Below are 24,897 nucleotides of genomic sequence, written 5' to 3' on the forward strand. Positions count from 1 at the left end.
TGCTCTGTACCATCACTCATTCATATATCCTTATGTACATATTCTTTATCCCCTTACACTGTGTATAAGACAGTAGTTTTGGAATTGTTAGTTAGATTACTTGTTGGTTATTACTGCATTGTCGGAACTAGAAGCACAAGCATTTCGCTACACTCGCATTAACATCTGCTAACCATGTGTATGTGACAAATAACATTTGATTTGATTTTGAATTACGTTGAAACAACGCTGATTCCACCAGTTTTTGTGCAATGGGTATCTTTTTTAATCTAAATTATAAACATATTTTTTAAGATGGTACATATTTCAAATGAATTCACAGCGGTCTGTAGGTTTTTGATGATGAGCATTGTGACAACTAGCCCCAGTCTCCCCTAATGCAAAGACATTTCTGATGTTCTCAATCAATCAATTACAATAATACACACAAAATAGTGTGTATTTCACAAGCAGATTCGTTAACAAAAACACAAATCAAGGGTCATTTGATTTTGTACGACTTACTTTCATGCTTAGTCTTGTGACAAACTGTGTCCAGTTGGTTATTGAGGTACGTGCTGATACAGCTGCCAGTAAGAAGAGCCAGTGGCAAAGCCCAAATAATGTATTTACATATTTTGGAGCATAGACCTGCACACATACCTATCGTGCCTACCTACATGTGAAAAAAGAAGACATTGTATTGTGAAACACATTTTAATGATAGCACACATTTGTCCCCTCAAGTCAGCAAAAGGGATTCGACCTTCGTATTATGTACACAACTTCAAATAACCTTGGCAGCTGTCCAGAACCAATAATGTTTCACAGTTTGATTATTTTGTTTTAGGATAACGCTGTGCCCTATAAGGTCTGACCAGCAGAGATGTAAAACTAGGGCATGTATTTTACACATGAACTTATCTCCACTGCACTAGAGGTGAACAGCAAACTGATCACTGTGCTTGTGTGTTCCAAATCATACCTCTTTACTCAGTTGTGCTGAGTTCTCCTAACTATACTGAAGGAATATAGAAATGCAACATGCAACCATTTCTAAGATTTTACTGAGTTACAGTTCATAGAAGGAAATCGGTCAATTGAAATAAATGTTTTTAGGCCCTAGTCTATGGATGCCTTGGAATACAGATATGCATCTGTTGGTTACAGATACCTTGAAAAAAAGGTGGTATCAAGAATATGCATATCCTTGCGTCAGGTTCTGAGCTACAGGCAGTTAGATTTGGGTATGTCATTTTAGGCTAAAATTGGGGAAAAAAGGTCCGATCTTTAAGAGGTAAAAAAAAAAAATATGGGTGTGGATCTGAAAACCAGTCAGTATCTGGTGTGACCACCATTTGCCTCATGCAGCACGACACATTTTCTTCGCATGAAGTTGATCATGTTGTTGATTGTGGCCTGTGGAATGTTGTACCACTCCTCTTCAAAGCCTGTGCGAAGTTGCTGGATATTGGTGGGAACTGGAACACGCTGTTGTACACTTCGATCCAGAGCATCCCAAATATGCTCAATGAATGACATGGTGAGTATGCAGGCCATCAAAGAACTGGGACATTTTCAGCTTCCAGGAATTGTGTACAGATTCTTGCGCCATGGGGCCGTGCATTGTCATGCTGAAACATGAGGTGATGGCGGCAGAAGAATGGCATGACAATGGGCCTCAGGATCTCGTCACGGTATCTCTGTGCATTCAAATTGCCATCGATAAATTGTAATTGTTTTCATTGTCCGTAGCTTATGCCTGCCCGTATCATAGCCCCACCGCCACCCTGGGGCGCTCTGTACCACAATGTTGACATCAGATAACCACTCGCCCACCACACAAGTTGTGAGACCGGTTGGATATACCACCAAATTCTCTAAAACAATGTTGGAGGCAGCTTATGGCAAAGAAATTAACTTTCAATTCTCTGGCAAAAGCTCTGGTGGATGTTCCTCCAGTCAACATGCCAATTGCACTCTCCCTCAACTTGAGACATCTGTGGCATTGTGCTGTGTGACAAAATTGCACATTTTAGAGTGGCCATTTATTGTCCCCAGCACAAGGTGCACCTTGATATGCCACACCTGTCAGGTGGATGGATTATCTTGGCAAAGGAGAAATGCTCACTAATATCAATGTAAACAAATTTGTGCACAACATTTTAGAGAAATTAGCTTTTTGTGCATATGGAACATTTCTAGAATCTTTTTATTTCAGCTCATGAAAGATGTTGCAATTATATTTTTGTTCAGTGTATATGCATTAAGTTCATTCAAAGAGGTATTTGTCTTTGTTATTTATGGTAGTTCCAATGGATAAAGCTATTGAACCCGATACATTTTCGTCCAAATCTGCAGCCTCTTCCAGAAAATCAGTGATTGCATGGTTGCATCATGGGTGGTACAAGCCACAGCTGTCAGTTATAAGTCTGTTAGGCATTCGCTGGATGAGGTTTCCACATAGATACAGCCCCTGGATCCTGACCGTGATTGGCCACCCTGCAGGTCAATCACTCGGCTCCGCCCCTTCTCACTGTCGCTAGTCTGGAGCCGAGCCCCGCCCAGTAGTGTGTCCCACAGTAGACCATAGCTCCACAACTAAACACACACACACGTGCAAGCATACACACATACATACATACAAAGAAAAGCAAATATTACATCCCTGAATATAACTAGAATCATAATACTTCAATTACTGTATCTACCCCAGTGTGTGTGTGTGTGTGTGTGTGTGTGTGTGTGTGTGTGTGTGTGTGTGTGTGTGTGTGTGTGTGTGTATGTGTGTGTCTCACTGAGATGTGTATATTTCTAACCTCAATGCTAATATGTGCGTCTGGGTTTCTCCTGTAGAAAATGGCCCTGATGTTGAACTCTGGGTTTCCATCCTCCTTGAACACACGTGTTCTTATGGTGTCGTCCTCACACCAGATCACCGCATACACATCTGGTGCTACACAACACAGATACAGACACAATACATAGACAGTTAGTCTCATGTTTGTAGTCTTTGTAATCTTGTGAAAGATGCACATAGAGGTTTGTATACAATGAGATTACATGGCCAGTTGTTGGTAAAAGACACCGTTCCGTATGATGGTAATGTATTTTATGATAATGTATGTTATGATATTGATAATGCATATTATGATATTGATCATGTATGTTTATAATGCATGCTATTGATCATGTATGTTTATAATGCATGCTATTGATCATGTATGTGTCAAGCCCTGGCCTTAGTTATCTTTGTTTTCTTTATTATTTTGGTTAGGTCAGGGTGTGACATGGGGGATTTATGTGCTTTGGCTTGTCTAGGTTTTTTTTGTATGTTTATGGGTCTGTTACCTGTCTAGGTAAATTGTATGTCTATGGTTGCCTAGATTGGTTCTCAATTAGAGGCAGCTGTCTATCGTCGTCTCTGATTGGGAACCATATTTAGGCAGCCATTCTTTGGTGTTTGTGCCACACGGGACTGTTTTCGGTTTTTCCACGTTTATTGTATTATATTGTATTGTATTGTATTGTATTGTGTTCATGTTCAGTTTTTTCCTTATTAAAAGCCATGGACACCTACCACGCTGCATTTTGGTCCGCCTCTCCTTCGACGGAAGAATCCCGTTACAGTATGTTTATAATGCATGCTATTGATCATGTATGTTTAACACGTATGCTATGATATTGATAATGAATGTTATGATATTGATCTTGTATGTGTAAAAATGTATTTTATGATATTGATCATGTATGTTCTGATATTGATCATGTATGTTATTGGTAATGAATTGATATTGATCCTGTATGTGTAAGATTATTTTACCTTTATTTAACTAGGCAAGTCAGTTAAGAACAAATTCTTATTTTCAATGATGGTCTAGGAACAGTGAGTTAACTGCCTGTTCAAGGGCAGAATGACATATTTGTACCTTGTCAGCTTGGGGATTTGAACTTGCAACCTTTCGGTTCCTAGTCCAACACTCTAATCACTAGGCTACCCTGCCGCCCCATATTGATAATGTATGTTATGATAATATTATGGCATAATGTCACAGTGATGTAATATTTACCTGTCTGTTTAGGCTGGCTGAGTCCAGATGCTCGACGTAAGTGGACGGTGGTTACTATACTGGGCTGGGGAAGACAACACTGCCACAGTGAGGGAGCAGGCAACTCCTCTCTCAACTCACTAACAGAAGGTAGAGAGAGAGGGAGGGAGATAAATAATAGTAGTGAAGTGGAAAAGGGGGAGAATCGATACAATCAATCATTATCTGGTGCTGACATGCTAAATGCAGAGGGAAACTAAGACAAACACTTGATATTCTTAACGCCTTCATTCCTAACACATTTCATTCCTTCATTCCTAAGATACAGTACATTATATTCCTTCATTCCTAACAATCACACCATTCCTTCATTCCTAACATTCACCCCATTCCTTCATTCCTAACATTCACCCCATTCCTTCATTCCTAACATTCACCCCATTCCTTCATTCCTAACATTCACCCCATTCCTTCATTCCTAAGATACAGTACATTCTATTCCTTCATTCCTAACATTCACACCATTCTTTCATTCCTAACAATCACACCATTCCGTCATTCCTAACATTCACACCATTCTTTCATTCCTAACAATCACACCATTCCTTCATTCCTAACATTCCTTCATTCCTAAGATACAGTACATTATATTCCTTTATTCACCCCATTTCTTCATTCCTAACATTCACACCATTCTTTCATTCCTAACAATCACACCATTCCTTCATTCCTAACATTCCTTCATTCCTAAGATACAGTACATTATATTCCTTTATTCACCCCATTTCTTCATTCCTAACATTCACACCATTCTTTCATTCCTAACAATCACACCATTCCTTCATTCCTTCATTCCTAAGATACAGTACATTATATTCCTTTATTCCATTTTTATTCTAACCCCATTTCTTCATTCCTCATTCCTTCATTCCTAAGATTACATTATATTCCTTTATTCCTTCATTCCTAACATTAACACCATTCCCTCTTCCCACCTCTAACCTGAGTCTGAGGTGGGAATGTGAGAAGAGGCGTATCAGGAAGCGTCCGGTGGCCCCGGGCTGGAAGGTGGTGGGCAGGAGGGCATAGCGGCCGGGGCCCAGGGACACTCGCAGGGCCACACTACGGGAGTCCATGTACACAGAGCTCGCTGCCTGCTCCACCACACACTGCACACGGCTTAGCCGGTTCACCTCCACCTGATGACAGGGGTGGAGGGTGAATGAATAGAGGGTTAAACACACACAGGAAATATGGAGTATTCACACACTCACGGTCATATGCACACACACACACACCTTGGGTGTACTATAGCGTTCTACAGCGGCTCTTTTGAAGTCCTGTGACTCACCCTCAGCACCTCGAAGCCGATGGGCAGATTCTCTCCTCCTCCATCCTTCCTCTTTATCCTCCTGTCCTCCTGCTGCAGACAGATCAACACCTCATCCTCCTTTCCCTGCACCTCAAACATGAACTGAGAAGGAGAGAAAGAGAGAATGTATTTATATTTTTAAGTAACCTTTTTTTTAAACTAGGCAAGTCAGTTAAGAACAAATTCTTATTTAGAGAGAGAGCAACAGTAGCAGATTTAGAGTACCACTAATATAGCTTAGTGTCAGCCATGTTGTTTTTAGCTTAGCAATGTTGTTTCCAACAGCACCACTCTGAATAGGCTTTCACAGGTCTATTTCCATGCCATTAAGATTGTAGCAGTTGCCCAAATAGTTCATATTAATCCCTTACAATTTCAGCAACACAAGCTATTTGTATGCTTGTGGTATATGCATACTATATTTGAGATACTATTCTAGCATCCTGAGTGTCCTTCTCAGAATATCAAGAATGTGTTTTTCACTAGTCTGAATGTAACAACTAAATTAGGACGAGACAGTTCTCCCCCACCCAGTCATAACCAAAAATATTCTGAGTGTAGGATAAACTGGACCTCTTCATGGAACCATTTAACCAGTTGTTTTGAGCATGAACCTAGCTGAAGTGTAAGCTCACCTGGGGATTGTGTAAAAAAGTGTCTTTGTGGTTGATGCATCCTCCACACCTACTCTTCTTATCAGTCTGTTCATCCCATCCTCCATCCACCTCTCCCTCCTTCTTCACCCCCTCCTCCTTCCTCTTCGTCTTCTTCTCCCCTTCTTTCGCAACAACCATTTTTTCCCTCCCCCCACCACGAACAGCTCGACCTCCTCCTCCTCCTCCTCCTCCACCCCTCTGTCTCTCCCCCAGTCTTGCCTCTTTCCGGTCCCCTCTCTGAGTCGGGTTCAACCCCCCAGGCTTGGCAGCATTCTTCCCCAGATTGGGTGCCTGGCGCCTGGAGAGGAGGGTGGTGCCGGGGGTGTTAGGGGCTGGAGCCCACTCCCCAGGGCAGCGTACTTCTCTCCAGTGAGTTCTGGGCCACAGCAGGGATCGTTCTACCAGACGACACACCACCACGTCTGTGAAGTAGCGGCAGAAGTCCTCAAACTCCATCCTGAGAGGAGAGGTGAAAACCCCTATTTATTTAGCTTTTCAGGATGAATCGAAGTGTATTTGTTAACGTATGCTATGCATTGAGCATTTAAGTTGTTTTCTGTTAAAATAGTAACATTTATTTGACTGTTTGTTTTTACCAGAACTCCCCCACATCTCTGACTATGAGGCCCATCTTCTCCCTTTCACCACGACCAACCCGCTGCCAATGTTGAGACCTGAATGTGGCGCAAAAGGGCTCTGTGTCAGTGGTTCCCTTCATGTGTGCTTTGCTATGAGACCCTCCAATTTTATGGCCAGCCAAAATAGACAAAAACATGTTTCTAGCCAGATCCTGACATTTGTTATGACCCAAGTGAGGCTACCTTGACCTTGACCTATGCCTATGAACATTACAGTAATAGCCCCCTCACCCCTGACTCCAGGGCCCGGTCCAGTCGGCTGTACCCCATGGGTTCCTCATGCGCACCATGCAGAGGCGAACACCACAGCCACCCAGCAGCGACCACTCCCCCAGACGCACTTTCCTCACCGCGGTGATACCGTAGGCATGGCCCCGCACCAGACCACAGTCTAGTACTGACTCTACTGTCTCCCCCTCCGCTGGCTGGGACAGACAGAGAGACACAGACAAAGAGAGAGAGACAGAGACAGAGAGAAAATACAGATATGCCGTACAATACACAATAGAAATACACTAACATCAATACACAATACAGGCACTCTATGAAGGTCCCCTGATTTGTTTAATAAGAGTCATGCACGATATTATAACTACACAATAAACAATACAGATCATTAATCAATAAAGGCATGTATCTGGAGTGTTTATGAGGACAGGAAAGAGGAAGGGCAGAGAGCGAACAAAGACAAGAGAACGTGCCAGGATAGAGAGCATGCAGTGTCACTCCTGTCATAGTACAGTAAAGGTTGGTGTTAACATTGCTAATGCTGGACTATGCTTAACATGGCCAACTGTCTCTCTATGAAGCAGAATTCACCAAGCATTGGATTGTGAGACAGGTTACTGATGATGTGTTGTTGCAATAGTACAGTACAGTACAGTATTCAGAGGTGACCTCTCTGCTAGAATGACATTCATAGAATCTCTCTGGCCTAATCCCAAACCATTCATTACCACCCTTCATGCACATGTAATATCTAGGGCACGTGGGCACCAGTTTAGATCGAGGCCTCCAGTAATGGTCTCTGGTATTGTGGTGGATTAAAATTCCACAGTCAAGCTGATCTTTTAGTACTAATTCACTGATCCAAGGTCAATTAAACATTTTCCCCTGACATGGTTGCTTTTACGTTTTGGGGACGGTAAGCTGATCCTAGATCTGCAGTTAAACAGAGAAATGTCTATTGTTCACTGACCCGTATGGAGCAGGTGATGAGGGCTCTGCGTCCATGAGCCTTGGCCAGGGTCTGGAACAGTGCCTTCCTCTGATTGAGGTGAAGGGTGAGGGCCTCCCTGTCCAGGCTTAGGGGCTCTGACACACCCCCTGTGAAGTCGATCAGGGCCTCTGCCGTGTTACCTCCTTCCAACGCCTCATAGCAGCCGTTCAACCTTGGTGAGAGAAGAGAGGGGGAGATTAGTGGCTGGGGGACAGAGGGGAGAATACGAAGGTTGGAAGACCGGGAAAGAGGGGAAATGTTGAGGATGAGGAGAAACATTGAAGGGGTGGAATGGGGTTTGTTTTGTCAAGTGTGTATTTGCTGTGTGGTGTGTACTTAAGCAATAAGGCCCGAGGAGGTGTGGTATATGGCCAATAAGGGCTGTTCCTATGCACGGCGCAAAGCGGAGTGCCTGGACACAGCCCTTAGCCGTGGTATATTGGCCATATATCACAAACCCCCGAGGTGCCTTATTGCTATTATGAACTGATTACCAACGTAATTAGAGCAGTAAAAATACAATGTTTTGTCATACCTGTGGTATACGGTCTGATATACCACGGCTGTCAGCCAATCAGCATTTAAGGCTCGAACCACCCAGTTTATAATGTATTCATTAGATAACAATTTACTAGGTGCAACTGGGACAATAAGATATTTAATTGACTGATTAACAACCTTTCTCTTAGCCAACCTGAAATCTAATTTCTCAGCTGGTTCTTGGCTTTAGCATAGTTTAAAGTCTCACTTGGCGTAGGCCTTCTCCAGCAGGGCGCTCCAGAACTCCCGTGGCGTGGCTGAGCGGCAGAAGAGCAGCGTTCCATCCTCACTGACCGGCAGGCGGTCGTCCACCACCACGTCTGTCCAGCGCCCCAGCCGCCAGAAGCGGAAGTGGAAGATTCCGGCGTACAGGTCGGGACGCTTGAGGTTCCACTCCTGCTCCGCGTGGTCAGGAATCACCTGGTAGTTTAAACCAATCAAATAAATGTTTTTTTGTTTGTTTTCAGGGGTGGTTACTGAATGTGTTATTACAGTGGTCACAGGGTGTGCAGGTTTTTGGTCCAGCCCAGCGCTAACATGTCAGATTAAGCTATAAGCAACTGATCATCAAGACCTCTCAGTGAAAATTAAATTAAATCAGTGACCAGGAAGTAAACCAGTGAGGTGACCTACAGAGATTTGGCTTCTGCCCTTTGACTCCTCACCTTCTTCCAAAGTGAGGGTTCTGAGGCCAGACAGGAAGTTGCCGCCACCATCCAGCAGTTACCCAGACTGCCTTGGTGCAGATCCCGCGTGCTGATGCCGTCCACAAAGAGACGAGGGTCCTTACACAGCTCCTGAGAGAGAGAGAGAGAGAGAGAGAGAGAATTCTAATGTATTATAGGCCCAAAAGTAAACTGGGTGCAACATACTGTACAGTACAGTAAGCCAATTGGATCTAGTTTATCTTGCCATGGTGCCATTGTATTTGTCAGGACTAGTGTGTTAATCCAGTTTACTCTTATTTGACTTTGATGTCAGAGCAGTGTAGAAGAGAGAGATCCTGTCCAATTGGAGCTGTTGATCTTAGTTTTGACAGTATCAGGTCACAGCAGAGTTATAAGGATACACACACTCATACACTAACACACACACACTGCTACAAACACACACAGGACATAACTTGTACAAATGTAACTTTAGAAAAGTTATAAACTTCATTTTCCCTTAGATGATATCATGTTCAACCTACCGGATGAAGTATGAACCTGACTGGATGATAGCTGAGGAAGGGAAGTTCACAGTGTCCAAGCATCCTGTGTGTGTGTGTGCACGTGCGCGATTATATGAGTGAGTGTGTGTCTGACTGCAGAGTGAGGTGACAGATGTCATCCTATCATTTGACCCCCGGTGGATGCACGCTTAAAATTCCTGCACAGAGCATGAGGAACCCACTACAGAAAAGAGTGAGGTTAGCTACCACCTATAGTATCAGGCATGTGCACAGATAGGGCTCAACCAGTCCTCTAGGGCTCAACCAGTCCTCTAGCACCGACCCTTTTGCCCTCCTACAGAAAAGTGCCCTGTCAGCTCTGTGGATTTATTTTTTATATTTTTTGACTTACTTTTTGACTTACTTTTGACTGACTTTTTTATTACTTTTAACATTTTATTTTGAGTCTCTTTTCATTTGAAGTGAAATGATTTGCACATCAAACTAGCTCATTTCATAAGCTCTTGAATATCAGAAAATTCCCCATCCGCCCTACTGCCGGGGAGACTTGAATACTGGTAGGAGCAAAGTGCGAAACAGTAGACAGAAATTTTTTGAACATTTTAAAAGGCATTTCCTTGCAATTCTACACAGTTTGATATGACTTATTTAATACATTTTTTTAAATTATGAATGAGATATTTGGACACAGAAGTGACAGTTCTTACCGATCTCTACATCTTCCATCCAAAAACAAGTCCCCGCCTCCCCGTGGCAGTTTTGTCTATGTATAGGAGGCTACTTTTGAGTTGGATGTGTCATGTGTCTCTCACTGTTAAGGTGCCCCCATACTGGGTTCGGTTTGCCCACATACTAGTTTCGGTTTGCTCCAAGCAGAGCTCGGCTTGACAAATTGAACGTCTGTGACACACATACTCCCTCGCATATGACCTTTTCTTTAATATTTGTCCCTCTTGAGGCGCTGTAGCAAAATATTCTAAGTAATCTAAGATAAATCAAGAAATCTGTAATTCATTTGGATGTTTTTGCCGAGGAAGTATTAGTTGCGCAATTTTACATCTAACTAAGATTTTTGGTGCAGTATTTATCAAGTGAAAAAATGTACAGGAAAACTAGTTGAATGACACTTCATTGAAGAATCTCATCCATCCTGTCCGTACTGTTGACCAATCACCGAGAAAGGGGCATAGACTTGGGCTACTGTCACGAGTCCGCCCGAGGGTGTTTCCCCTTCCCGGGCGGGTGGCGCTCGGCGGTCGTCGTCACCGGCCTATTAGCTGCCACTGATTGTTTTTCCTCCCCCTCCTTGTATGTTTAGTGGTAGCACCTGTTCTTGTTTAATTAGTTTGTCTTTATTAGACAGCTGGCCCGCCTGGTTGTTGTGCGGGATTATTTTTCATTGTAAACTTTCGGCTCTGTTGTAAGAGGTACGTGCTTAGTTGTGATTTTCTCCATTGTACTTTTTTCCCTGTGTTTGGGAAACATTACTTTTGTGAGCACCCTGTGTTGCGTTGGTGCTAGTAAAGACGCACAGCATTGAACTCTGTCTCCTGCATTTGACTCCACACCCACGACACCCGGAGCATTACAGAATCCCGCACCTTTGATTTATGGAGTCAGCAGGAGCAGCAGCCAACCCTCTCCCATCGATGGAGGAACGGGTTCTCCACCACACCACCGTCCTCCATCGGATCGGATCCGCGATGGATCAAGTAATGGAGAGAATGGACAGATGGGAGAGGAGTGATCTCCTCTCTCCACCTTCGGCACCCACGGTTCCGGACTCCCCATCTCCCGACTCCAGCACCCTCCGTCTGACGCTACCGAGGGCTTATGATGGAGCGGCGGCGGGTTGCCAGGGGTTTCTGCTTCAGCTGGAGCTATACCTGGCCACCATCAGACCCACTCCCTCAGGAGCAGAGAGGGTGAGTGTCCTCATCTCCTGCCTCACGGGTCGTGCTCTGGAGTGGGCGAACGCAGTCTGGAATGGCCCAGACTCAGCGCGGGAGCACTACACAGAGTTTTCCTGCCGCTTCCGTGCCGTGTTTGATCACCCTCTAGACGGCCGAGCGGTGGGAGAACGACTATTTCATCTCAGGCAGGAGAAGAGGAGCGCCCAAGATTACGCACTGGAGTTCCGGACCTTGGCAGCCGGATCTGGGTGGAATGACAGGGCCCTTATGGACCACTACAGGTGTAGTCTCCGAGAGGACGTCCGCCGGGAGTTAGCGTGTCGGGACACCACTCTGTCACTGGATCAGCTGATCGACATGTCCATTCGACTGGATAATCTGCTGGCTGCCCGCGGGCGTTCAGAGAGGGTTCTGTGCGTTCCACCACCCAGCCCCTCCGCTCCCATTCCCATGGAGTTGGGAGGGGCTACGCCGAGGGTACCGGAGGAGGTGGCCTTCCCTGCACCAACTGTGGTCGGAGAGGGCACACGTCTGATCGGTGCTGGGGGGGTCCGTCTGGGAGTAGAGATGGCAGGCGGAACGCTTCTCGGTCACCCCAGGTGAGTCAGCATCAAACTCACCCAGAACCCCTTGTTGGCCATATGTTTGTCTTAATCTCTTTCCTTCATTTTTTTCCCTCTTCCCAGCATAGGGCGCTAGTCGATTCAGGCGCAGCTGGGAACTTTATGGATCGCGGACTCGCCCTTAAGTTAGGGGTTCCGCTGGTGCCGATAGATTCTCCTTTCCCCGTGCACTCCCTAGATAGCCGGCCATTAGGGTCAGGGATGGTCGGGAGACCACGGTCCCACTGGACATGGTGACGCAGGGAATCATAGGGAGCGTATCAGTTTTTTTATTATTGATTCGCCTGCGTTTCCAGTGGTACTGGGGACTCCCTGGCTGGCCCGGCACAATCCTAAAATTTCGTGGAGACTGGGGGTTCTCCAGGGGTGGTCAGAGGAGTGTTCTGGAAGGTGTTTGGGAGTTTCCATCGGTGCCACGTCGGTGGAGAGTCCAGACCAGGGTTCCACGGTGTGCATTCCCCCCGAGTATGCCGATTTGGCAATCGCTTTCAGTAAAGTGAAAGCGACTAAATTACCACCTTATCGACCGGGAAGGGATTGTACGATAGATCTCAGGTGGACGCTGCGCTTCCCAAGAGTCACGTGTACCCGTTGTCCCAGGAGGAGACGTTGGCAATGGAGACATATGTCACGGAATCGCTGGGACAGGGGTACATTCGGCCCTCCATTTCACCCGTCTCCTCGAGTTTCTTTTTGTGAGGAAAAGGAGGGAGGTTTGCGTCCGTGTATCGATTATAGAGGTCTAAACGCCATCACAGTGGGGTATAGTTACCCTCTACCTCTCATCGCTACGGCGGTGGAATCGTTCCACGGAGCGCAGTTCTTCACAAAACTGGATCTCAGGAGCGCGTATAGTCTGGTGCGTATTCGGAAGGGAGACGAGTGGAAAACCGCATTTAGTACTACATCCGGCCACTATGAGTACCTCGTCATGCCGTATGGGTTAAAGAATGCTCCAGCCGTTTTCCAATCCTTTGTAGACGAGATTCTCAGGGACCTGTGCGGGCAGGGAGTGGTTGTTTATATCGATGACATTCTGATCTACTCGGCCACTCACACCGCGCATGTGTCTCTGGTGCGCAAGGTGCTTGGTAGATTGCTGGAGCATGACCTATACGTCAAGGCTGAGAAATGCGTGTTCTCTAAACGAGCCGTCTCTTTTCTGGGATATCGCATTTCCACCTCGGGGGTGGTGATGGAGGGTGACCGCATTAGGGCCGTGCGTAATTGGCCGACTCCAACCACGGTAAAGGAGGTGCAGCGGTTTTTGGGTTTTGCCAACTACTACCGGAGGTTTATCCGGGGTTTTGGCCAGATAGCGGCTCCCATTACCTCACTGCTGAAGGGGGGCCCGGTGCGGTTGCAGTGGTCAGCAGAGGCGGACAGAGCATTCAACAAGTTGAAGGCGCTGTTCACTGATGCGCCCGTGTTGGCGCATCCGGATCCCTCTCTAGCATTCATAGTGGAGGTGGACGCGTCCGAGGCTGGGGTGGGTGCCGTGCTATCACAGCGCTGGGGTACGCCACCAAAACTCCGCCCCTGCGCTTTCTTCTCAAGGAAGCTCAGCCCAGCGGAGCGTAACTATGATGTGGGGGACCGGGAGTTGCTAGCGGTGGTTAGAGCTCTGAAGGTGTGGAGACACTCGCTTGAGGGGGCTAAGCACCCTTTTCTCATCTGGACCGACCACCAGAATCTGGAGTATATTCGGGCAGCTAGGAGACTTAACCCACGTCAGGCAAGGTGGGCCATATTCTTCACCCGGTTCCGGTTTACTTTGTCTTATAGACCAGGCTCCCAGAACGTGAGGGCTGACGCACTGTCCCGCCTTTATGACACCGAGGATGGGTCCACCGAACCTACTCCCATCCTTCCCGCCTCAAAGCTGGTAGCCCCAGTGGTATGGGAGGTGGACTCGGACATCGAGCGGGCGTTACGGGCTGAACCCGCGCCTCAGTGTCCAGCGGGGCGAAGGTACGTGCCGCTTGGTGTCCGGGACAAACTGATTCGGTGGGCTCACGTCCTACCCTCCTCGGGTCACCCTGGGGTGACGAGGACCGTGGGGAGCCTTCAGGGGAGGTATTGGTGGCCTACGTTGGTCAAGGACGTTAAGGGTTATGTCTCCTCTTGCTCAGTGTGCGCTCAGAGTAAGGCTCCTAGGCACCTTCCTAGAGGGAAGCTACAACCCCTCCCCGTTCCACAGCGGCCATGGTCACATCTGTCCATAGATTTCCTGACCGATCTCCCGCTGTCTCAGGGGAACACCGCGGTTCTAGTGATTGTGGATCGGTTTTCTAAGTCCTGCCGTCTCCTCCCGTTGCCCGGTATCCCTACAGCCCTGCAGACTGCGGAGGCATTATTTACCCATGTCTTTCGGCACTACGGGGTGCCGGAGGACATCGTTTCTGATCGGGGCCCCCAATTCACGTCTCGGGTATGGAGAGCGTTCATGGAGCGCTTGGGGGTCTCGGTCAGCCTGACCTCCGGTTATCACCCCGAGAGTAATGGGCAGGTGGAGAGAATGAACCAGGAGGTGGGTAGGTTTCTGCGGTCGTCTTGCCAGGATCGGCCAGGGGAGTGGGCACGATACATTCCTTGGGCTGAAATGGCTCAGAACTCACTACGCCACTCCTCTACTAACGTGTCCCCTTTTCAGTGTGTGTTGGGGTACCAGCCGGTCCTGGCACCATGGCATCCGAGCCAGACCGAAGCTCCTGCGGTGGAGGAATGGGTACAGCGCTCCAAGGAGACCTGGAGGGCCGTCCAGGAATCTCTCCGACAAGCGAGTGGACGGCAGAAGAGTGCTGACCGCCACCGCAGTGAGGCCCCCGTGTTTGTACCGGGGGACAGGGTCTGGCTCTCGACCCGAAACCTACCTCTACGCTTGCCCTGCCGGAAGCTGGGTCCGCAGTGTGTAGGGCCCTTTAAAGTCCTGAGGAGAATAAACGAGGTGTGTTATCGATTACAACTCCCTTCCTATTATCGTATTAACCCCTCGTTTCATGTGTCTCTCCTCAGGCCGGTGGTAGCTGGTCCCCTGCAGGACAGTGGGGTACCGGAGGTCCCTCCCCCCCCTCTGGACATCGAGGGGACCCCGGCGTACACGATCCGGGCCATTCTGGACTCAAGACGCCGGGTGAGGGGCCTGCAGTACCTCGTGGACTGGGAGGGGTACGGTCCGGAGGAGAGGTGCTGGGTACCGGTGAGGGACATCTTGGACCCATCCATGTTGAGGGATTTCCATCGCCTCCATCCGGATCGCCCTGCACCTCGTCCTCCGGGGCGACCTCGAGGCCGGTGTCGGCGCGCTGCGGGAGCCGCGCGTCAGGGGGGGGGTACTGTCACGAGTCCGACCGAGGGTGTTTCCCCTTCCCGGGCGGGTGGCGGTCGTCGTCACCGGCCTATTAGCTGCCACTGATTGTTTTTCCTCCCCCTCCTTGTATGTTTAGTGGTAGCACCTGTTCTTGTTTAATTAGTTTGTCTTTATTAGACAGCTGGCCCGCCTGGTTGTTGTGCGGGATTATTTTTCATTGTAAACTTTCGGCTCTGTTGTAAGAGGTACGTGCTTAGTTGTGATTTTCTCCATTGTACTTTTTTCCCTGTGTTTGGGAAACATTACTTTTGTGAGCACCCTGTGTTGCGTTGGTGCTAGTAAAGACGCACAGCATTGAACTCTGTCTCCTGCATTTGACTCCACACCCGGAGCATTACAGCTACCTAACGTCGACCCGCTGAACACAAAACACCACAACATTTAGCTAGCTAGCATACTAACATCTAATATTAACATAATTACATATAAACATTCTCCCATCATTCGCTGAAAGTCATTATTTTCCCGATGTCAATCATCTGTCACCGTCTCTAGGCCTAGTAGTCAATGGCACCAGCTGGCTTACAATCTGTGATGAGTGACTGTGTTGTTGCAGAAAATAAATAGGCATATAAATGTTGGCTACAGAGGCAGTTAAGACACAACCTGTAAGTACAGTATTATATATTTAGCAATACAATCAACATCAGACCTCCTATAATTTGTGTATCTTGTATGTACAGTGCATTCGGAAAGTACTCAGCCCCCTTGACTTGTTACGTTACAACCTTATTCTAAAATGGATTAAATAGATTTCCCCCCCCCTCATCAATCTACACACAATACCCCATAATGACAAAGCAAAAACAGGGTTTTAGAAATGCTAGCAAAAAAAAAGATTTAAAAAACCTTTACTCAATACTTTGAAGCACCTTTGGCAGTGATTACAGCATCGAGTCTTCTTAGGTATGATGCTACAAGCTTGGCACACCTGTATTTGGGGAGATTCTCCCATTCTTCTCTGCAGATCCTCTCAAGCGCTGTCAGGTTGGATGAGGAGCGTCGCTGCACAGCTATTTTCAGGTCGCTCCAGAAAATAGCCCAAGTCTGGGCTCTGGCTGTGTCACTCAAGGACATTCAGAGACTTGTCCTGAAGCCACTCCTGCATTGTCTTGGCTGTGTGCTCAGGGTCGTTGTCCTGTTGGAAGGTGAACCTTCGCCCCAGTCTGAGGTCCTGAGTGCTCTGGAGCAGGTTTTCATCAAGGATCTCTGTTCTTTTCTCCGTTAATCTTTCCCTCGATCCTGACTAGTCTCCCTGCCATTGAAAAACATCCCAACAGCACGATGCTACCGCCATCATGCTTCAGCATAGGGATGGTGCCAGGTTTCCTCCAGACGTGACGCTTGTCATTCAGGCCAAAGAGTTCAATCTTGGTTTCATCAGACCAGAGAATCTTGTTTCTCATGGTCAGAGTAATTTAGGTGCCTTATGGCAAACTCCAAACTCCGGGCTGTGATGTGCCTTTTACTGAGGAGTGGGTTCCGCCTGGCCACTCTACCATAAATGCCTGATTGGTGGAGTGCTGCAGAGATGGTTGTCCTTCTGGAAAGTACTCTGAAAGGAACTCTGGAGCGCTGTCAGAGTGCCCATCGGATTCTTGGTCACCTCCCTGGCCAAGGCCCTTTTCCCTTCATTGCTCAGTTTGACCGGGCAGACAGCTCAAGGAATAGTCTTGGTGGATGGAAGATTTCTTCCATTAAATAATGATGGAATCCACTGTGTTCTTGGGGACTTTCAATACTGCAGAAATGTTTTGGTAACCTTCCCCAGATCTGTGCCTCAACACAATCCTGTCTCGGAGCTCTATGGACAATTCCTTCGACCTCATGGCTTGGTTTTTGAACTGACATTTCCAATCAATTGAATTTACCACAGGTAGACTCCAATCAACTTGTAGAAACATCTCAAGGATGATCAATGGAAACAGGATGCACCTGAGCTCAATTCCGAGTCTCATAGCAAAGGGCCTGAATAATTATGTAAATAAGGTATTACTGTTAGACATTTTTTATAAATTTGCTAAAAATTCTAAAAAACTTTTTTTGCCTTGTCATTATGGGGTAATGTGTTGATGAGGAAAAATTGTAATTTAATACATTTTAGACTAAGGCTGTAACGTAACAAAATGTGGAAAAAGTCAAGGGGTCTGGATGCTTTCTGAATGCACTGTATGTCTTACATGTTAAGACTACATACAACCTCAACCTCATATCCAATAAATAGCCAACCTTGAAGACACACCACTACGCTTCCCTTCCCCACTCGTCATCACAGACATATGCTATTTAAATCAAGTGTTTCTTTTATAAACACACACTGATACCCTGGTCATTTTCAGATCCTAATCCGCAACACGCGCCACACACACTCTGGACCGGGTCGGGTTGCTCTGTCCTGGCGCGTCTGGTTCTTTAGAAAGGCTTCAATTAACTAGATCTGGAATAAAACCTGCTGAGTGGATGACTAGAATTAGACTGGTGCCCCCTGCCACGGGGAAAGGGCATGTAGGGGAGTCCAGAGGTCCAGCACGAGTGTGTGGTTTTAGACAGAAAAATACATTGACTGATTGATTTTGATGGAATAATGTGTTATCAGGATTTACGGTCTTTTATGTATTGTGTTGTCATCAACTCCAATTTGAATGTTAGCCTAGGTCATTAAATAGCCTGCCCCATATTTGCTAAATATGTTGAACATGTTTGTGGTCCACAGTGTTCAACTTGCTTTGCTTCAATATGGAAATATATTGTTAAACATATGCTATAGCGTTCACACGTATATACGGGCTAGGCCTCCTGTAAATTGTAGTCTGGACATGGACATGCCAAACGTGGTCAATAAGCAAATATTGACCACGCTATTGTACCGTTGTCTATGTGCTAGGCAGATTCTCAAAAAAATCCATAGTTAAATATAGGAGGAGTGAATAGTTTGGAGGTGCATGTCTTTGATAATTGGGCAAGGAGTGCTCTTTGAAAATTGGGATGAGTAGCCTATTTGAACAAGCAAAATGAAGTATGCAGGTATGTGAATTGTGAATATTGAAAAAGCATGAGGGCAAAAAACCTCAGAAATATGTCACAGCACTCTCAGTAGGCCATTCAAAAAAACTTTATTCATAGTCTGTTGGCTAATGCCCAGGATAAAAAGATGCATCTGTGCAATGCTGCTAAACCAGACATGATTAAGTGGAAGGAAAGGCTATGCTTGATTTTTAAAAATCAAATTCAACAAAATGCAGGGAAACAATTTTTTAAAAATGTTTCTAAATATGAGATTCACCGGCACAAAAGACACAACTCTCCTTCCATGGGCACTGTGCATCATGGGTAAATCCATTATCACCTGCGTTAGTAAATCCTGCTTTTTATGGGTCTTAAAACTTCCCATTAGCGCTGCATGAAATCTTAAACAGGCCCAGTGCAGTCAACAATGTTATTTCCTTTTTTTTTTATATACACTGAGTGGACAAAACATTAGGAACACCTTCCTAATATTGAGTTTCACCCCCTTTTGATCTCAGAAAAGCCTCAATTCGTCTGGGCATGGACCAGGGATGTTGACTCCAATGCATTCCACAGTTGTCAAGTTGGCTGGATGTCGGTTGGTTGGTGCACACGGGAAACTGTTGAGTGTGAAAAACCCATCAATGCTGCAGTTCTTAACAGACTCAAACTGGGGCGCCTGGCAACTACTACTGTACCACATTAAATATTTTGTCTTGCCCATTCGCCCTCTGAATGGCTCACAAACACAATCCATGAGGAAACTTACCGAAAAGGTCATGCTGAAGTACTTAAATTCCCACAGAAGAACGTTGTAACGTTCTCTGAACATTCTGAGAACAGAACCATGAGTAAACCTGTAGAATACGTTATGCTGAAGTACTGAAATGACCACCTAAGAAACATGGTTCTCAGAACCTTATGTGCTAGCTGGGTATCCTGCACCACTCTCAGAACATTGTTGGAAGGTTGTATGCAAAATAACCATAGGACAACCACGCTCTCACCAAGCTCTAACAAACATATGTTTCTTAGAACGTTATGTGCTAGCTGGGGACACTCAACTATTGCCTCTCCTCCCACCTCAGCACAAGAGCTGATGTTAGACAGGTAAATTGCCAAACCTGGCTTTAGGGCTGGAAAATTCCAGAAATGGATGAAATTGCTTTTGACACTTGCGCCTCCTTAGCACTCATCCACTCACTCTTTCCAATTCTCTCTCCCCTCCATCCACCAATCTCTCACCCGTGGTCTCTTCCATGTGAGTCCAGGGGGCGGGTCTCGTTTGTAGAAGAGTGACAGTGCAGAGGGGGGGAAGAGGGGGTCCTGGAAGAGCTTGCCCCGCCGCAGACACGCCCTCTTCAGCTTGTGGAAACTCTGCCCCTGGAACCCATACACCCTCTCTGGCATACTGAGGATGAGAGAGAAAAAGTGGAGACAGGGATTGAGAGAGAAATTGATGGGGCATGAGAGAGGATATGGGGGAACAGCAAGGAGAATGTCTGTTCATTTCACTATTTAGAACATGATATTACATATCCTCTCATTCTATTGGTGCCTAGGGTAAGATAGTTTCATGTTGTTATTGTTATTGTCACATGCACTAGTACAGTGAAATTACTTTCTTGCTTGCTCTTTCACAACAATGCAGTAATCAATATCAGTAGTAAGGAAGACACATTATAGTTGAAGGCAGTCAGTTGTACAACTGACTAGTATCCCCCTTTCCCTTTCCTTTCCCTTACTATAAAACATGTATTAAAAAGTCAAGTAGAACAAAAACACACGAGAAATAGAAAGTAACTAAGCTATTCACAGATAGTACACCACATTAATGAAAAGTGTGGAGCTAGAAGGGTTAGCGTTAAGGTCATCAGGGTCAGGGGGAGGGGACATGAGGTGAGGACACAGTCATTAGACCGAGCTACTGCCAAGGGGGCAGATACCAGCCAGCAGAGTGTGTATGAGTGTGCATCACTGTGTGTGTGTGTGTATGTGTGTGTGTTTGTGTGTGTGTGCGTCAGTATGTGTGTGTCTGTGTGATTGAGTGTGTGCATCAGAGTGTGTGTGTGTGCATTAGTGTGTGAGAGCCAGGTGCGATTCTGTGTCAGTGTTTTTGCCAGGAGACGGTGTGTGTGTGTGTGTGTGTGTGTGTGTGTGTGTGTAGGTGGCTGGAGATCTAGTGGTGTAGTACCGACACACACACAGACACACACACACACACACACACAGGCCAACATTAGTAAATTACACTCTGACTTTTCCTCCCCGGGCACCATGTTAAGGGAGGTTAAAAACGAGAAGCACTTCTTCACATGAGCAATTCTAAAATGAACTGATATTGGTTCTGTCTATGAGAGTATGGCAGAACTGAAAATAACCTATCCTCTGTGCATGACAAAGGTAAGAATGACAGAAGCCCTGCTACAGTGTTTCTCTGCAATATAACGTCTCAATCTGTTAATATGTCTAGATGCCCAGTTGTTAACCTGTACATATTCAAATAAGTAAATAAATAAAATAAAATATTCTAACTAAGTACAGTGAATACCTGTTCTAGATGGATTGTCACTGTATCCACTTTGGTTCCCGGTATGAGCAAATTCCTTGAGCTCAGGTACGTCCCGTGAAACACTCCCTCTTAGTCATAAATGCAGTTCCATCTGATTGGTCCAATACAGTATAATGTTATCTAGGGAATCTAAATGTCAGGAAAGCCTCTTCTGGACACCCATATATCCAATAGAGGTTGTTAGAGAGAGAGAGAGAGAGAGAGAGAGAGAGAGAGGTTGTATGGAGCTATAGGGTCAGCTTCTGTTGTTGTTCCTGTCTGTCTTCTCCGTCTCTAAGGCAACCCATACAGGCACGCAGACCAGCTGTAGGTCTTTTGGTAGTTTTCCAGTGTTTATAGTGGCATCTTGACCAGCTCTCCCTTGGAAAACATGTTCTTTATGTTCAATGGATTTCCTGGTTCAAATAAAAGTTGAATAAGAAAATATGACATGATTTTAGCAAGTGAGCATACTGTTATTACAGCATGAATAGTAATTCTTAATGTTTGGGGCTATTGTCATTTATTTTATCTTCAGTCTGTGTGTGTGTGTGTGTGTGTGTGTGTGTGCCTCTCTCTGTCTGACTTCTCTGTGTGTGTAGTTCTGACATGAGCGACATCGCTTGTGACTTTTTAAAGCGTCTAAGTGTGTTTGTGAATACGTAACAGAGCATACTGTAACAGTTGAGTGACACACTGTATGTGTGATGTCCATGTTCAACCTGTCACAACCTGTGCAGCCATGTGCCATTCCTATGTGACTTCATATGATGTGTAGGTGTGTGTGTGTCGGTCAAGCCTGGGTTCAAATACAATGTGAAATCTTTCAAATCCTTTTACCTTTGTCTTTAGCCTGCTTGGATTGCCAGATAGGCGGGGATTGCTTACTATTCAATTAAGTCTAAAGTATTTGCAACTATTTTAAATAGTATTGAACCCAAGTCTGGTGGAAGTGTTTGTGGCTTTAAGCGTGACAGGGCATCGGTAACATCAGTAGACCTGTGTAGCTGTGTGCTACTGTAACCCTACCCTCCAGAAAGACAATGGATATTCACTCCTTCCATTGCTCTGTGATATACTGTAACACACAATTAGCAAAAGCTAGCCACTGTAGCCTCTCACACTGGGGAAACACCGCAGGGTTACGTTCAGACATGCTAATGTTTCACCCATTACAGTAAAAACACTCTTCGTCCTCTAAGCCACACTCTTAGGAAAAAAAAGGTGCTATCTAGAATCAAAAAGGGTTCTTTGACTGTCCCCATAGGAAAACACTTTGAAGAAGCCCTTTTTGTTCCAGGTAGAACCCTTTTGGGTTCCATGTAGAACCCAGGGTTCTCCTATGGGGACAGCCACAGAACCTTTTTGGACCCCCTTTTTTCTAAGAGTGCACATATGGGACTGTCCCAGGAGCATAGGACAGAGGGAGCAGACACAAACTAACCAATCAAGAGAACTTGAGACCATGCAAGGCTATACTTGTTAGTGTGTAGGCTATTCCATGCAAAGCCACACAGCACATACACATTAAGGTGCAGGTTGGTTGTTTCTTCATTGAGCCACTTATTGATCTTGCTCTCGCTTTCTCCTGTGTGTGTGTGTGTGTGTGTGTGTGTGTGTGTGTGTGTGTGTGTGTGTGTGTGTGTGTGTGTGTGTGTGTGTGTGTGTGTGTGTGTGTGTGTGTGTGTGTGTGTGTGTGTGTGTGTGTGTGTGTGTGTGTGTGTGTGTAAAGGTATCAGTGGAAGTATCCCTTACTGCTGGGTCTGCTCCTCTCTTCAGATCCTCTGCATAGTGTTCTGTCCTCTCCCTGAACCCCATACTCCCCCGGCAACTTTATATGTGCAAGACCCCTCTTGTCCCTCTCACTCTCCCTACTTCTGTCTTTCTCCTCCCCCTCTCTTTTTCTCTCTCTCTCCCTCACTTTATACTTGTCATTTACACATTCACATTTCATTCACAGTTCTCTCTATTTTTGGTCCTTCTTTTCTGCTTTTGTCTCTATTTCTCTCTCTTTCTCTCTCTCTCTTTCTCTCTCTCTCATGTTGTCATTAAGCGCATGTTCCGTCCGCAGGGGGCACCCACCTCCTCCTCTCCTCTTCCCCATCCCCCTCATTTAACCCTTTCATTGCCAGTCTCAAATCTGATTATCTCATTTAAATTTAAATAGCTATGTATCTATGTCATGTTGTTCACATTTGCAGCTAACAGCTGGCTGCGGTATGCACACAGGAAACAGTGGGACAGGACAATATTATCGACTAGATACCACTGCAGACTGGAAACTTATGCTCATGAGAGCACTTGCGCAGGTAGGATTATAGATGTGACGCTATTAAACATAACTTATGTCTATGAAATATTTTAGATGCAGGTCTGATGATGTTTCTCAAACGCACACCACCATTTTAGGAGATATTCCGAGTTGGATTGCAATGAATCTGCTAGTCACAATCACATTAAATAAGTCATATATTTATAAACCCCACCTTCGCTTATCAATCTACTCACTCCTTCATACCAGAACTTCTTCCTATCTGAAGTATCTTCCTCACCCACACCCAACTGTCAACAAGAATACCACCACAATGACATGACATAAACCCTACACGCTGTGCTGTGTCATAATTAATCATATATACACTGCCTATTAATAAATAGTGTTTATAAATAAATAGTAGGCCCTAGTTCTGAATTCTAGCACAGACAAGCAGTGGGGGTCTTGGGTCTCCAAAGCCTCAAACTCACCAACCAAATTCACTTGATCAAATCCTCATGAGATCAAATAAATGCATTGGTATCTTAGCATGTTTTTTTTTGTATTGTTGTGTTTACATTTTACAAGTGTGCTCTGAATACCGTTCCCTACCTAGACTAGATTTCCTACATTCGAATGGGCACAATCCCCCTTTTCCTATTTTGGGTAGTGTCAACTACCACACTGCGCCACTGCACTGACATTTACTTACTGTGAGTCTGAGAGTGTTTTCATGCTTTGTCCCTTTGAGACAATTTTTGTGAGAAGTTTGAACACTCAAAAGGAACTCAGACTCTTCAAAAGAGCCCCTGATGCGAACCCAGGTCATTTGAGTCCGGTTTGCTTGAATTCCTCGGTCCGGTTCCCTTTGTTTGGGGCAATATGAACACAAAGCTCCCCAGTTGTGCTGTCATTATTACACGCACCAAACACTACTGCAATACCGTTACCTGTGCCATAAACTCTCACATTGGTGCCACAAAATAGAGAAGATGATGATGTGCAGGTTTGTGGAAAAAACGTGTCCTATTTTTGATATTGATTAGCGATAGTCAAGGATGAGTTTTTAGTTCAGATTCTTTGTTTACAATATGTGTTAAATAAAGGTAAACAAATATACATAATATGTGATCTATAGGTTAAGATAGCTTCATAAGCTGTTTATTTGATTGAGGGGTTTGAATAGTGTAAGACATCAACATATTTGGTGAGAATCACAGTGGTGCAGTGGTCTAAGGCACTGCATCTCATTGCAAGAGGCAGCACTACAGTCCGAATCCAGGCTGTATCATATCCGGCCGTGATTGGGAATCCCATAGGGCGGCGCACAATTGGCCCAGCGTTGGCCGGGGTAGGCTGTCATTTTAAATAAGAATTTGTTCTTAACTGACTTGCCTAGTTAAATTAAATAAAATATATTTATTTAAAAAACATTGGCTGCAAAATCTATTCTATCTATCTCTTAAAGGGGCAGTAGCCTACATTGGGTGTACAATTTTCAATTACACCATTATTCATTTCCAGTTATTCTTCTGCTATTTATTCTGTTACCA

At 45.5% G+C, this 24,897-nt stretch overlaps 1 protein-coding gene across 1 annotated transcript; it reads right to left on the reverse strand.

Annotated features, from left to right (window-relative positions):
* Positions 1-8: 8 nt before the first annotated feature.
* LOC115138893 (calpain-5-like) lies at positions 9-22,927 on the reverse strand. Its single transcript, XM_029676082.2, has 14 exons — positions 22,846-22,927; positions 21,091-21,506; positions 19,785-19,950; positions 9,119-9,250; positions 8,662-8,873; positions 7,893-8,085; positions 6,926-7,119; positions 6,653-6,730; positions 6,036-6,513; positions 5,380-5,502; positions 5,031-5,227; positions 4,050-4,168; positions 2,799-2,935; positions 9-2,580 (listed from the first exon to the last, which is right to left on the reverse strand). The coding sequence occupies exons 3-14, from the start codon at positions 19,947-19,949 to the stop codon at positions 2,404-2,406; spliced, it is 2,205 nt and encodes a 734-aa protein (XP_029531942.2). The 5' UTR covers position 19,950; positions 21,091-21,506; positions 22,846-22,927; the 3' UTR covers positions 9-2,403.
* Positions 22,928-24,897: the final 1,970 nt, after the last annotated feature.

This window comes from Oncorhynchus nerka, linkage group LG12, assembly GCF_034236695.1.
Source record: "Oncorhynchus nerka isolate Pitt River linkage group LG12, Oner_Uvic_2.0, whole genome shotgun sequence".
Taxonomy (NCBI): Eukaryota; Metazoa; Chordata; class Actinopteri; order Salmoniformes; family Salmonidae; genus Oncorhynchus; species Oncorhynchus nerka.

Coding starts and splice junctions, on each gene's coding strand:
- LOC115138893 (XM_029676082.2), bottom strand. CDS start 19,949: ATGCCAGAGAGGGTGTATGGGTTCCAGGGGCAGAGTTTCCACAAGCTG. Junction 7,120..7,892: donor TCATCACCTGCTCCATACGG/GTCAGTGAACAA, acceptor TGTCTGTCCCAG/CCAGCGGAGGGGGAGACAGT. Junction 5,228..5,379: donor TCGGCTTCGAGGTGCTGAGG/GTGAGTCACAGG, acceptor CCCTGTCATCAG/GTGGAGGTGAACCGGCTAAG.